At 35.1% G+C, this 14,959-nt stretch overlaps 1 protein-coding gene across 8 annotated transcripts in view; it reads right to left on the bottom strand.

Annotated features, from left to right (window-relative positions):
• LOC105840125 (transducin beta-like protein 3) overlaps window positions 1-14,959 on the bottom strand; it is a 191,941-nt gene that overhangs the window by 48,309 nt on the left and 128,673 nt on the right. For all 8 annotated transcript variants that reach the window (XM_036288352.1, XM_036288351.1, XM_036288346.1 and 5 more), the window contains 3 exons: window positions 13,901-14,022; window positions 13,661-13,819; window positions 13,224-13,389 (listed from right to left, as the gene is read on the bottom strand). In XM_036288352.1, coding sequence (XP_036144245.1) covers window positions 13,224-13,389; window positions 13,661-13,819; window positions 13,901-14,022 — 447 coding nt within the window. The remainder of the gene's footprint in view (window positions 1-13,223; window positions 13,390-13,660; window positions 13,820-13,900; window positions 14,023-14,959) is intronic.

Genomic DNA, 14,959 nt, shown 5'->3' with positions numbered 1-14,959 from the left:
GCTGCGTTCCTATTTCTATACAGAATACGTTACATGCACTATAGAAATCCTGGAATACAGCTAACTTCATATGACCAGGCATTCCTGTGCGCGTATGTACGACATCTGGACGAGAAAACAATGCTTACAATAGCCGATGTAATGGAAATCCTCTGATAAGTACGAAAATCGAACATTCGATAACTACGCTAATCAAACATTTTTTCAAACTCTCTAGAGCAGGCCTCGCGCTTCCACCTCTCTACCTTCTCGATAAAGTGAAATGGCGAATAGATAAAAAAAAGGATAGATATTAAAGCGCCTATTCCTTTGTCACAAAAGCACTCATCTTTTTTGTTTTCTCCACCTTACTTTCTCAAAAAAACGGAGAAATGGAAGCGTGTTCAACTCGCGAGCTAAGTTTGAACAGGCTTGGTCTAGAAAAACAGCTGCGGACCCTATTCGACAAAATGGAATTTGGTGACAAGGCATGCTCCATCCTATTAAAAGTGGTGCGGAACCTGACTGAAACTAATACAGATAGCATAACCCGCACGTTGTGACTACATAGACTATCTTCTTGGATCCAAGAACTGCTCTCAGTCATACAAGGGGACCTTACGGGTCATGGGTCATCGATTTTTTTCATACTTATAGGATTTAAAGATCAGTACCCGGACATCAATTTTCTAAAGCAGTACGATGCGCTTCTCAAAAATACTCGAGAAAATCGATTTTGAAGATTTCCGATATTTAAATACAGAAAATTTTGACCTATCGTCAGAACCCCTTGCGCATAGAGCTCTAGTTTAGTAAGCGCGAAGTCGCTGGTTTGATTCTCGCTCTGGCCCCGATTTTTTTTTAATAAGTCAATGGAGATTTTTAATCCTATATCTTAACATTTATCAAATTGAAATGTTAATTAAATATTAAATATAAAAATTAACATCTTTTTATTTTTAATTGCCATTTGCTTGAAAATGCGAATATTTATAATAAATTAAAATTCGGTACAAAAATGGAAAACGTCTTATTGTTAAATGCAAAAATAATATGTACAAATAATATTCAGTTATTTTATCGCTTACATTTTACACTGCATCTTTAACACGTTAGTCGGAGTTTACAAGTCGAGTTTATCGTAAGTCGATCCTGATCGATCCCCATTCTTTCGCATCTAGTCGTGAACAAAGAACAGCCTTGCAAAAAGTAGAAGAAGTAAGGGTTCTGAGAGACCAGATGCTGTGCTATTCGTACTTTAGCGTTAAATAAAAATAAAGAGATGTTAATTTTTATTTAAAAACAAATGAATATTTAATAATTAATTAGCATTTCAATTTGATAAATGTTAAAATATAGGATTAAAAAAAAACTGCATTGACTTATTAAAAAAAAATTGGGGCCAGCAAAAATCGAACCAGCGACTCCGCGCTTACGAAACTAGAGCTCTGTGCGCTCGGCTACGAGCGGCTCTGACAATAGATTAAAATTTTCTGTACTTAAAGATATCGGAAATTTTCAAAATCAATTTTCTTGAGTATTTTTGAGAAGCGCATCGTACTGCTTTAGGAAATTGAAGTCCGGGTAATGATCTTCAAATCCTATAAGTATGAAAACAATCTATGATCCATGACCCGTAAGGTTCCCTTGTTAGATAAAATTAGCCTAGACAAATTGGCCACTTGTGCAGATAAAGCACACGAGCAAGGTGAGCAATCAGTGAGTAATATAGTAGTTAATTTCACAAATAACCAACAAAGCGACATACTATAATAATTAAAGAAACAGGTCATGGAATTGACCAAGGCTGTCACAACTTTGGGTGAGAGGAGTAGATGCAGGGTAAGGGCGGACATAGAAATAAGTCAAGTAGCAGAATAAGATCCGCTTCTGGAAATAAATCTGAAATTTGCTATTACCAAAGAAAATTTAAGGAAAAGACGTGGAAATGCCTTCAGCCATGCAACGCTGAATACCCATTGGCGAAATGGGAAAAATCTAGAGACTGGCAGCAGTAGGAGCCCTCACTGACAGAAACCCACAACACAGGCTCCACGTCGTGAATAAAAAAAAAACAAACTACGTTACTTAGTGAATACCAGCGTCGACGTACCAATAATACCAAAGAAACGAACAAATAAAGTGATCGGACACTCACCAATTCAGTTATGCACGGTCAATCAAATGCCAATCAAGACCTACACACAGAGAGAGAGAGAGAGAGACAGAGAGAGAGACAGAGACAGAGAGAGAGAGAGAGATAGAGAGAGAGAGTTCTCATTCTCGACCTTGGATTAACGAAACTGCTGAGCTGGACATTTTGCGTGACAGACGTTGCCATGCAAAATGCCAATCATTTGGACTGATTTTCTATACAAATCGAATTTACGAAAACGATGGCTGCAAAATAACCTAATAAGGATGCAAGTAAAAAAACGGTTATCCGATAAACCATATATCTCAATCCAGACTGTGAAATGATTCGCAATATCACCAACTCTTGGCTGAATATCCATGCCTAATCAAACCATCATTGTCGCTTTCATTAAAGAGTAAAGTACATCATCATATTCAGACAGAAGAACGAGTAGCTTAAACGTACCGTCGGCTAACGCCAAAAAAGCGTTCTGCGCATTGCAAAAGATTCATGTATCTCAAAGAGGCCGATATTTACAAGCCATCTCACAACCCAAGGGCTGCACCTCTACATATGTTCCTAAAAAGATACCAAAAAACCTTACGGAAATTATTAAAAATTGAATGCCATAACGATTCCAGATCGATACCCGTTGAGGCACATTCATCACTTCACGCACGTCTTACATAACAAACACATCTTTTCAACGACTGACTTAGAAAAAGCCTACTACCATATTCCAGCCGTGGAAAAAAATGTACCAAAGACAGCCATCACTATAGCATTCGGGGTTTTCAAGTTGTTAGCAATGCCATTCGGCCTGAAAATGCAGCTGAAACCTTTCAAAGGTTTATTAACTCCATTTTTCAAGGTTTTAACTACATATACTGCTATGTGGACGACAGAGATGGAGGAACAGCATTGAGAACACCTACAAACAATATTCAGAAAGTTAGTAGCAACAGGCATTATCATTAATGAACCAAAATGCGTTTTTGGGAAAGAGCACGTTGAATTACTGAGATACCTTGTATCCAGGAGAAAGATTCAACTTGTACCAGATAAGGTAAAAACAATTCTGGAATACCCAAAAACACTTGTTGAATTTCGTGGATTCTTAGGAATAATAAATTACTACAGATGTTTAAAAGGTACCGTGCAAAATCAAACCTTCTTAAATAAATATCTGAAGGACATTAAAAAGAAACAATGAGATCAATCAAGTGGATAAAAAAAGTTGAGAAATCCTTCAACAAGTGTCGGATTAGTCTAGCAGACGCCGCCTTATTGGCTCATCCACGCAAGTTAGCTTCTTTAATGTTGACGACGGACACGTCGGATACGACGATCGGGGCAGTCCTGGAACAAATAGTTGATGAAGAGGCACAACCATTGGTATCTTCTTTAAAAAAAAGCTGAGCAGTACTCAACTACAGCGTATATAATCGGGAATTTATGAAACAGTGAAATATATTAGAGATTTAGTCAAAGGAAAACAGCTCGTCATAAAAACCGATCATAAGCCATTGACCTTTGCGTTTTATCACCGGTCAAATAAAGCGACTCCAAGACAGATAGCTGCAGGAGCTCTGCAGAACTGGAGCAATTCAATTTCATCAGTCAATTTACCACACAGCTTATTCACTTGAGCGTCATAAAAACTCGATTGCGGATGCGCTATCACGGATTGCTATCTTCCCATTATAATTACCATTAAAAAGCTCGCCAAAGAACAAACACAAAAACCAGGAGTTAACAGAAAATAATCAGTAAACAAACCCGTTTTACAGTTAATACCATTCGCACTCACCGACTCAACACGTCCAATGCACTGTGAATCCACAAAAGACCATCAAGCCATACGTCCCGAGTTCACGTCAGTGAACTTAACACCCCCACTATTAAAAAAAAGTTCGGAAAAACCGCATAATTTTCCGCTAATTTTCTGCCCTAGTCCCGAAGCTTTTGCTCCTACCCGTTCGCAGAAGATTAAGACCAAAAGTGGAGGTGCTAAGTTCACATGACGGTAGCACCCCCACTAATAAAAAAAAGCATAAACAAAAAACAAATATACCAGAATTTTCTGCTTATTTTCTGCTTTAAAAAACTGTAAAAATATATAAAAAATATTGAACAGTTATCAAAGTACCAGTACTCAGAACCATCGTATCGCAATAATATAGCAGAAAATAGTTAAAAATAAAAAACTAATAATACCACGACAATTTCTTCAATTCTACTAAAGCACTTCTTCAATCAAATACCTGTAAACTAGACAATTTTAAAATCTTTAACTTGCACAAAACCTTTAGAAAGCTTTAAAATTCACAAAAATACAAAAGTAAAGTACCCTTAAAAAATTAACTGCTGCATTGATTATTGTATCAAAATAATCGCCTATTTATCTGCTCTTAAAATGTCTAGGTCTCGAATTTTTTGCTCAAGATTTAACTGGTGCAACTCAATTGTAACATGCGCGCATGTAAAAATAAACTATCTTTAAAAAATAAATTGTTGCATCGATTATGGCATCGAAATGATCGTCTATTTATCTGTTCTTAAGATATCCAAATCTCGAATTTTTTGTTTAACATTTAACTTGCGTAACTGTTAAGGTGGAGATGCTGACGCAAACGCAAGAGTAAAGTATCCTTAAAAACTTAACTGCTGCATCGGCTATGTTATTAAAATGATCGTCTATTTATCTGCTCTTAAAATATTTAGCCAAATTTTTTGCTCACAGTTTAACTCCTACAACTCATTTGTTAATGCGCGCACGCAAGAGTAAACTATCCAAAATAATAAATGTTGAGCAAAAAATTCGGGAGCTGGATAATAGCAAATAATTAAGACAATCATTTTGATAACATACTCGATGCAGCAGTTTATTTTTTTAAGGCAGTTTACCCTCGTGTCCACGGATTAACAATTAAGTTGCACAAGTTAAATATTAAGGAAAAAATTCGGAATCTGGATATCTTAAAAGCAAATAAATAGACGATAATTTTAATACCATACTCAATGCGGCAATTTATTTTTTTATGGTAGTTTACTCTTGCGTCCGCGCATTAACAATTGAGTTGCACAATATTCAGCAAAAAATTCAGAACTTAGATATCTTAAAAACAGATAAATAAGTTGTGACATTGTTAGCTTCTATTTTTAACCATTTTCTCTTATATCATTGCTGTACGATTGTTCTAAGTACCGAAGTACTTTGATTATTGTTCAATATTTTTGATATCTTTTTACGATTTCTTAAAACAAAAAATAAGCAAAAAATTTTGGTATTTTTGTTTACGCTTTTTTTTATTAGTGGGAGTGCTACCCTCACGTGAACTTAGCACTCCCACTTTTGATCTTAATCTTCTGCGAACAAATAGGAGTAAAAAATTCGGGACTAATGCAGAAAATTAGCAGATAATTAGCAGAAAATTATGCGGTATTTCCGAACTTTTTTTTTTAGTGATGAGGGTGCTAGGTTCATTGACGTACCGAGTTCGCTACGTACAAAAATGTTCAACTCGGTCCATAGACTCGCACAACGCGACATCAAATACGTCAAAAAATCATTTAGCTGAACATAAATAAGTAAACCGGTTGGTTTACTTATTAAGTAAATTTATGTTATAAACTACTACAAAACCTGCTTACTGTGCCAAAAATCTAAAGTCACATCAAGATAAAGCCAGACGAGATTGCAGTCCCCGATGAGAGATTCAATAAAAAACATCTAAATATTATGGAGCCATTATCCATTTCAAAGATTATTGTTTGACATTAATCGACCGGTTTGCCAGATGACCGGAAGCAGCACCTTTGGCAGACCAATCAGCGGAAACAGTCGCTTCGGCTTTCTATAGTACATGGATCGCGAAATACAGAGTGCCACAGATCATCACCACTGATCAAGAAACACAATTCGAGGCGGAACTTCTTAGGAAGTTCACCGAGCTATTAGATTGCAGCCACACGGACTTCACCGTACCATCCGTCATCCAATGAAATCATAAAGCGCCAACATAGAACTTTAAAGACAGCACTCACGTGTCAACTTCAAGGAGATAAAAACTAGATTGATTAACTGCCTACTGTTTTACTAGAGTTACGCACCGCCTAAAAAAGATATTAAGTGCTCAACAACAAAATTATAATACGGAATCACACTCAAAATACCAGGCAAATTTTTCGAAAACGCCGAAAACAACCGGTAAAACCAGAAATTTTGGCCGAGAAAAAGAATGAGAAAAATCCAACCACCAATCCACCATAAAAAAAAACATTAGTTCACAAGCAGTTAGAAAGAACATCGCACGTATTTTTGAGAGACAACTCCAGTACAGCCCCCATATCAAGAATTAGTACGTGTCAACGAAAAACTCTACACAATATTGGTAAAAGGGAAAGCATATAACATTCTACAGAAAAACTTAAACCAGCACATATCGTTTCTACAAAAAGTAAACCATGCCTATAACAGAGACGGAAGATCGGGATGAAAAAGCAGAAAACCGTTGAAACTTCATACAAATAAGAAGTTAGATTAACTTAAGGTAGTTCAATATCAAACACGAGAGATTGAAATGAGATTTAGAGAGGTTAATATTTAATATAAAATGCATCTTCTGTCGAAATTTTAGTTCATGTTGTCAATAAAATTTTGGAAAACAAACTGTTTGAAAATTGCCTTTTTAGTCACAAACTTGACAATGATATAAGTTACACAAGAGGTTGCCGACCAAACATTGAATAACGAAAATGTAATTTATGAGTATGCATGCCTTTGCTAGCAGAAGGCCGCTGTGGTGCTAACGCGTGCACAATGCTCGGTGTCCGACACCGTTGCTCATCAATTGAGTGATAAATTAATTTCCAATTATTGCAAAATAAATAATAAAAATCAACTAAAACATCGGAAAAATTATCAACTTAAAATATTAAATAAATTTAAAGATCATTTCTATAAATTTAAGAAAGTTTCATATTGGTTTTGCTATTGATTAAAAGAGTCGATATCAAACCACATAAGGTTTACAAGTTAAATTTTTTTAACTAGTTATCACAATTTCTGCACCAATTAAAATCGCATCAACATTTCGTTTAGACGTCCTTAATCTACATAAAATTTTCTTCAGTTAAGCATACAGATTTTGTTAAATATTAATATTTACTATTTTTTAGCTTCTAAAAAAACAATTTTTTTTTAAATAAAATACGCTTAACTAAAACCATACTAATATAGATTAAAACAATGTTTTTCTTTTGATTTTTAAATCATTATTAGACAAGTTATAGTGATAATCTGTAAGGCGCTTCTTCCATGCAGCAGGTTGCAGCGACCTCTGCGATTGTACTTTAAAATACATATTTTTTAATAAAAAAATTCGTAAACTAAGTTCAAAGTATGTACTTTTCAACCAATCAACTCCGACATTTCTGCAATGTATGAGTAAATAAAAAAAATTTTAAATATGTTGTGAGTGAGACACTCACACTTAAAAATAAAAAGAGTGTTGTAACACATATTGCACGTGACGTAAGTCGATCAACTGCATCAGCATCAAGCAAGGTACCGCGCAATTTGCTCGAAATTAACGCAATGCTACTTAAACAGCACTTGCTGTCTAACAAGGGAACCTTACGGGTCATGGATCATCGATTGTTTTCATACTTATAAGATTTAAAGATCATTACCCGGACTTCAATTTCCTAAAGCAGTACGATGCGCTTCTCAAAAATACTAAAAAAAATCGATTTTGAAAATTTCCGATATCTTGAAGTACAGAAAATTTTAATCTATTGTCAGAGCCGCTCGTAGCCGAGCGCACAGAGCTCTCGTTTCGTAAGCGCGGAGTCGCTGGTTCGATTCTCGCTGGCCCCAATTTTTTTTTAATAAGTCAATGCAGTTTTTTTTTAATCCTATATCTTAACATTTATCAAATTGAAATGCTAATTAATTATTAAATATTTATTTGTTTTTAAATAAAAATTAATATCTCTTTATTTTTATTTAACGGTAAAGTACGAATAGCACAGCATCTGGTCTCTCAGAACCCTTACTTCTCCTACTTTTTGCAAGGCTGTTCTTTGTTCACGACTAGATGCGAAAGAATGGGGATCGACCAAAATCGACTTACGATAAACTCGACTTGTAAACTCCGACTAACGTGTTAAAGATGCAGTGTAAAATGTAAGCGATAAAATAACTGAATATTATTTGTACATATTATTTTTGCATTTAACAATAAGACGTTTTCCATTTTTGTACCGAATTTTAATTTATTATAAATATTCGCATTTTCAAGCAAATGGCAATTAAAAATAAAAAGATGTTAATTTTTATATTTAATATTTAATTAACATTTCAATTTGATAAATGTTAAGATATAGGATTAAAAATCTCCATTGACTTATTAAAAAAAAATCGGGGCCAGAGCGAGAATCGAACCAGCGACTTCGCGCTTACTAAACTAGAGCTCTGTGCGCTCGGCAACAAGGGGTTCTGACGATAGGTCAAAATTTTCTGTACTTAAAGATATCGGAAATCTTCAAAATCGATTTTCTCGAGTATTTTTGAGAAGCGCATCGTACTGCTTTAGAAAATTGATGTCCGGGTACTGATCTTTAAATCCTATAAGTATGAAAAAAATCGATGACCCATGACCCGTAAGGTCCCCTTGTAAGCAGATTCTTTGGACCACTGACCGAATTACACTTTAGCACAATACCCCCTTCCATAACTAATGACCAAAAATTACAGATTACATAAACTGCCAAAAAAAAAAAACGAAGGACGGGTCAGTCGGATATTGTAACATGACACTCTGCTTTGCGAGGTCAAAAATCTACACTGATCTGTATTACGAGCAAAATTACGAACCTCTACCAAAATCGTACACGGGGACATAATAAATCAAATCGTCACTTCTATAAGTGTGTATGAAATAAACCCTGCTATAGAACGATTGTTGGCAGTGATCCCTTATGCGCTTCAAGTTCCGGGGCACAACAGTTTTTTTTAATGTCGTCACCATATTGTTCTCTCTTAAAAAACATAAAAACTTATTACCCACTCTTTACCGTTACGCCTTTTCGACGCAGAGCGTCGCTATCCAACGATCGGAATCCAACGATCCTCAGATCAATAGTTTCCGATATACAATGCGATAAAAGTAGAGTATTTTTTCCAATTTGTCAGAATATTTCACTTTTCTCTGAAAACTATTGATCTGAAAAAAACAATGTTATAATATAAAATGTAGAGAATTTGATGCTTTACATTTTTTATAATAACTATTTTTCACGTATCTCACACCAGAGATACTCGAGATATTCGTGAAAGTGATTTTTTGCTCCATTTTTTTCAATATAGCGGCGCGAGCAGCAACGTTTCAAGGTAAAAAACTGAGAGTATTAATTAGTATGCTAAACCTAAGAACTATGCCAAGTATAAAGTTTCCTTGACCTTTTGCAAGGTAATACTACCTATTGCCTAGACTATGATGGTGTCGCAACTAAGTGAACGGTGATCTGAGTACTCCAATTTTGTGCGAGATAAAAAGAGTGATGGGAGAAAGAAAAGAGTGTAAAAATAGAGCACCGGGTATACGTAAGAAAGAGAAAGGTGAGTAATTGGAGGGAAGTGTAAGACGTAAAAAGGGAGTACGAGGGGAAGAATTAACGGAGCAGGCCAAAGAAGAAATATTAGAGAGGAGAATGGATGACGAGACAGAAGCTGGGTGAGAGCTGGTGAAAGCAGAGGATGTGGTAAATTCCGAGCACGAGAAAGTGGACAAAACGGAAGAGGAGTAGAAAAATGGAGCAGAAAAAAGCAACGGCGTTGTTGATAAGTATGGGAATAATAGAATAGCGAGATAGAAGTATAAACGAATGAAGCAAGAGGAGCACAAGAAAGTTGACAAAGAGTCTGGTAGATGACAGCAAATAGAGAGTCGGAGTACGAAAGATGGATCGAGAGGTCGAAGGAAAATCGATGATGGAGAAAGTGGAGGAGTAGCCAGACGAGAGAGTGAGCATGCGCAAAGTCATGAATCGGATAATAGAAAAGGCGAAATATCGAGGTAGTCGATAGATAAAGAAGTCGGAGTGCTCTGATTGGAGGAAAGAGGAGAAGAAATCGGATCGATATATGGATAGCGAGGAATGGAAAGACCGACATGGTACGGAGGTTAGAAAGCTGGAGGAGAATGATGGCAGGAAGGAAAGTGTAAGAAGCAAAGAAAAACAGAAGAATAAAGGAAAAGTAGAGAAAGAGGAGGCGATGGAGGAAACAAAAGAAATCTGTGATATACTAAAAGGATAAAGAGAGAGTTGAGGACAATGAGAGAGGCAAGATGTCAAAAATGATGAGAAGGTTGTATGATGAGGTATGCAGAGGAAGAGGAGAAGGAAGTGAGAGACCAGAAAGAATGCAGGATATGGAGAGACGATAGGGAAAAAAATGAACGTTGCAGAAGAAGGTAGAAAGATCAGATAAAAATAAAGAGATGAGAAGACAAAGAAGCGGAGAATTAGAAGGAGGATAGAGACGGCAGAGGAGGAAGATAATGATGGTAGGAAAAGAAGAGGAAAGAGACAAGAGGAAAGAAAAGAAGGGAGTGAGAGTGGAAAAAAAAAGAGAGGATGGACAGGAGGTACGGAATAGAAAAAGGGAAGAGAGGAGACGTCGGAGAAAGAGGAGGAGAGGAAAGGAAGCAGGGAAAATAAGGAGGTGGAAAAGGAGTTGGTAGAGGAGGAAAGAGAAGGAAGAGAGAAGATGGAGACAAGACTCTGCGAGAGATGGCAGCGGAGTAAGAAAAGAAAAGAAGAAGAGAAGGGGAAGAAAGAAAAAGAAAAGGGCAAAAAAGGAAAACGAATGAAGGCAATATCTGGAAGAAAAAAAGAAACAGGAGGAGTAGGGAATAAGAAGAAAGACAATGCAGAGGAAGAAAAGTTAAAGAAAAGAAAAAAGAAAAGCGAGAAAGGAGAAAGGACAAAGAAAGAGCAACAACTGGCGTTCCCGGAGAGAGAGAGAAAAGGAGTAAAACAGGAGGCAAAAAAGAAGCGGCGGAGGAGAATAAAGGAGAAGTAAATAAAAAAAATCTGGTAGAAGAGGCAAATATAAGGAGGGGGCAACAAAGAGGGATGGACAGAAAAGAGAGAAAAAACATTTAAAAGAAAGAGGAGTGGGGAAAGAGATTATAGATAAAAGGGAGGGAGGGTAACTGTATGTAAGACCGTCCAATGGCCAGATCACGAAGAAAGTATAAAATTAATGTGTATGTTTTTATTATGTAACTGATTATGTGAAAGGAAAAGAAGCAAGCTGCGAGGGGTTTGGTGGTCCCCCTGAAAACATTCCAGCAACCCTCAAGGGAGTCCGGAATAAACTTATTATTATACAGAGTGTCCCATTTTAATCTATTACTCCTCGTAACTTTGCAGGGAGTAATCGAATAGAAAAATGTTTCAAACAAAAGTTGTATAGCTTCAAGGGAGATATAACATGGTGACCTTGACCTTGGAAGCAAATTTGAAGGTCATTTAAATGTCAACTTGATTTTTTTAAATGAAATCCTCTACTTTTCATTACATATTCTTGTAGCTCATCTCGAGAGCTTTCCAAAACACTATAATTAAAAGTGTTTTGCTCAACTATTTTTTGAATTATAAGACTTGAAAGTTACAGGACCGCCGGCATTAGCATTATCCAAGGTGTATCACGTGGAGGTTATTCGGTCGCTATTACACCTCGTGCGTGTGCGTGTGGTGTGTGTGTGTGTGTGTGCGTGCGTGTGCGTGTGTAAGATCGATGCTTACGTGTTGGTGTGGATATCTAAAAATGAAAAAATATTTCATTGGTGTTATTCTCTGAAATACGTTACAAACACACACACACACACATGCACGCACGCACGCACACAAAAGAGATGTAATTATCTGACCGAGCAACCTCCACGTGGTACACTTTAGGTAATGCTAATGCCGGCGGTCCTGTAACTTTCAAGTCCTATAACGCAAAAAGTAATTGAGCAAAACACTTTTAATTATAGTGTTTTGGAAAGCTCTCAAGATGAGCTACAAGAATATGTAATAAAACGTAAGGTTTCATTTAAAAAAATTAAGTTGACATACAAATTATCTTCAAATTTGATTCCAAGGTCAAGGTCACCGTCTTATGTCCCCTTTGAAGCTATACAATTTTTGTCTGAAACATTTTTCTATACGATTGCTTACTGCAAAGTTACAAAAGGTAATAAATTAAAATGGGACACCTATATAAAAATTGGATCGATTACTTCTGTGTTAAGCCTGTATCAAAATATTTAACAAAAATAATGAATTAGAAATTACAATTCAGTCAATTAGATTTTAATCTTAATTTATTTTATTCAAATTAGTCAAATTTTAATCTCTAATTTACACTCCTCTATTTAATATTATAAAAACAGTTAAAGTTTTACTTTTTAAATTCTTTTTCATGATCGGATATCCGATTATTCGATTATCCGATAACAATGAATATTGAATTATCCGGTATCCGATTATCCGATGAATTTATTATTTGGCACATCTCTCTATTTCACACCTCGTGGTTACGTAACAACAATGTAAAGTCAACCTTTTTGTGCATGAGCAAAAGGCCGTTACACCAGTGTTATATACCACATTTTCTGTTACTTGTGTGTCAATGTGTGGTCCCTTGAATGTCTCTCGCAAATTGGCAAATTAATCAAGATTAAGTTCGCGAAAGCGATGAATTATCGGTCAATTCTACAAGTTACCATATGTGTCAGAAAATAACGCACATATGAGTGCTGAAATAATTAAACGTACTGAAAAAATCGTACTAAAATGTCTTTCGCCACAATTCACACCATCTATTAGAAGACAAGAAGTGTCATTTATTTGCACATTTCGGACTGATTTCATTGTTAATGTCCACTGTTCCCTTTTTAGTGTGCGTCGAAATGATAACCTATACGCTTTTTACATGGAATGATTTGTATAACATTCTAGAAATTTGCTGCTTTTCTCTCACGGAACATTCTATATTTTATAACAATACTGATTATATTTTTTCATGCTCGTGGATTAACAAGCTTACCTGCAAAGGTCCAAACGTGGCTTTCATGTTGGTGCAAAACAAATATGCATTCGGACGTTTTAATATTCCATAATTTCAAAAGACCATCTCCACCCGATGTGATTAGTTGCATACCACGCGATAAAAATTCTCCTCTTAAAACAGAAGATTCATGTCCTTCAAATGTCTGCGACAAAAACAGAAAATTGGATTACAATTTGATCCATAAACATCAAAAGAGATAAGGTCACTGCATTAGTAAATCAAAAGTAAAAGCAACTTACTATAATTATATTTTCAAATAAAAAAATATTTTAATCAAATTTGTATAAAAATTAGAAAAATATTAATTTGTAATTTATTTTAATGTTTTATTATATTTATATTTTTTCTAAGCAATTATTTACTGGCGATTATTTAGCAATGCAGTATCTTTAATTTACTTTTCATTTAATTACCTTCAAACAATTAAGTTCTGTTAAAGACCATAGTTTCATAGTGCAGTCAGCAGATGTTGTTAAAAGTACTTGATCGACTGGTGAAAATCGAACACACCAAACGCCTCTCCGATGACCGTAAAATATGCCAAGCAGTTGCAAATTCTCAGCAGACCATAACTACAGATAATCATTATAACTTTTGTAAATGTACCGTCATAATTTTAAAATTATTTATGCTTAATTTATGCAATAATGTACCTTAGCAGTTTTATCTTGTGACGCTGTAGCAATTAGTTTATCATTTGGCGAAATGGTTACACAATTTACTTCTTTTTGGTGTGCTAATATTGTATGACTTGTATTTAATGCTAAAACTTGACCTATAAACACCGAAAATTATCTCAGTACACACGTAAATGTAATATAGATGTGTACATAAAATTTAAGATTCTAGTTACTTTTAAATTTATCTGCATTATTTTTAAATTTCCAGCATGCGTTAAAATTGCAATTATATAAACGCCGAAATCAGATACAATTACATTTTTAAAAACTTGTTAACTTAATTAAAATTATTTACTTAATCAAACTTTTTCAATTTAAATATTTCAAAATATTTAAAACTTATGTACTTAAGTTATACATATTAAATATTTCCAGTATAAATATATCCAGTAAACATTTCAGTGACTTTAATACGCAAACTAGTTCTATAAGATTACTGATTATTTATCAAAATTATAAAATTACCATTCGCAACCTAACAGGCACACTTACTCAAGTCAAAAGTATAACATTGTAGACTTTCTAATAAAAGAGCTACATATACTTAGGAAGGAGAGCAAATGTATTAATTTGATACTTATATATAAATAAGGTAATTAAAGCACCAATGCCATGTGAGCGCCTAAGTAGGCGGCGACAACGGTGATAATGGTAGTACGATGAGGGTAAATTGTGCTTCTCTGTATTTTAAGACTCTACTAGAAACAAGTAACCCTAATAATACAAAACATTAGTGCAATATTGGGAAATAATGTAAAAACAATATTCCAATATTAGTCCAATAGATATCACTTATTTGACGATCAATGTCGATGGAAGACGTCATGATTCACTTTAAACTAAGTTCAATATGGTGATATCGATATGATTGTCGTAATTCAGAGCATTTTCAAATATCGAAGAAATAACCGGAATCAATCGTACAATTAGCAAGTGATCGTCTAATTGTAAAGACGCTTTACCTTATTTGGCTAATTTGTCTAACAAGGGGGACCTTACAGGTCGTGGGTCATCGATTTTTTCATACTTATA

The sequence above is a fragment of the Monomorium pharaonis genome, chromosome 6 (genome assembly GCF_013373865.1).
Source record: "Monomorium pharaonis isolate MP-MQ-018 chromosome 6, ASM1337386v2, whole genome shotgun sequence".
In the NCBI taxonomy this organism is placed as follows: domain Eukaryota; kingdom Metazoa; phylum Arthropoda; class Insecta; order Hymenoptera; family Formicidae; genus Monomorium; species Monomorium pharaonis.
Note: the sequence above shows the minus strand (reverse complement) of the source record. Positions and strands in the feature narration are given on the sequence as shown.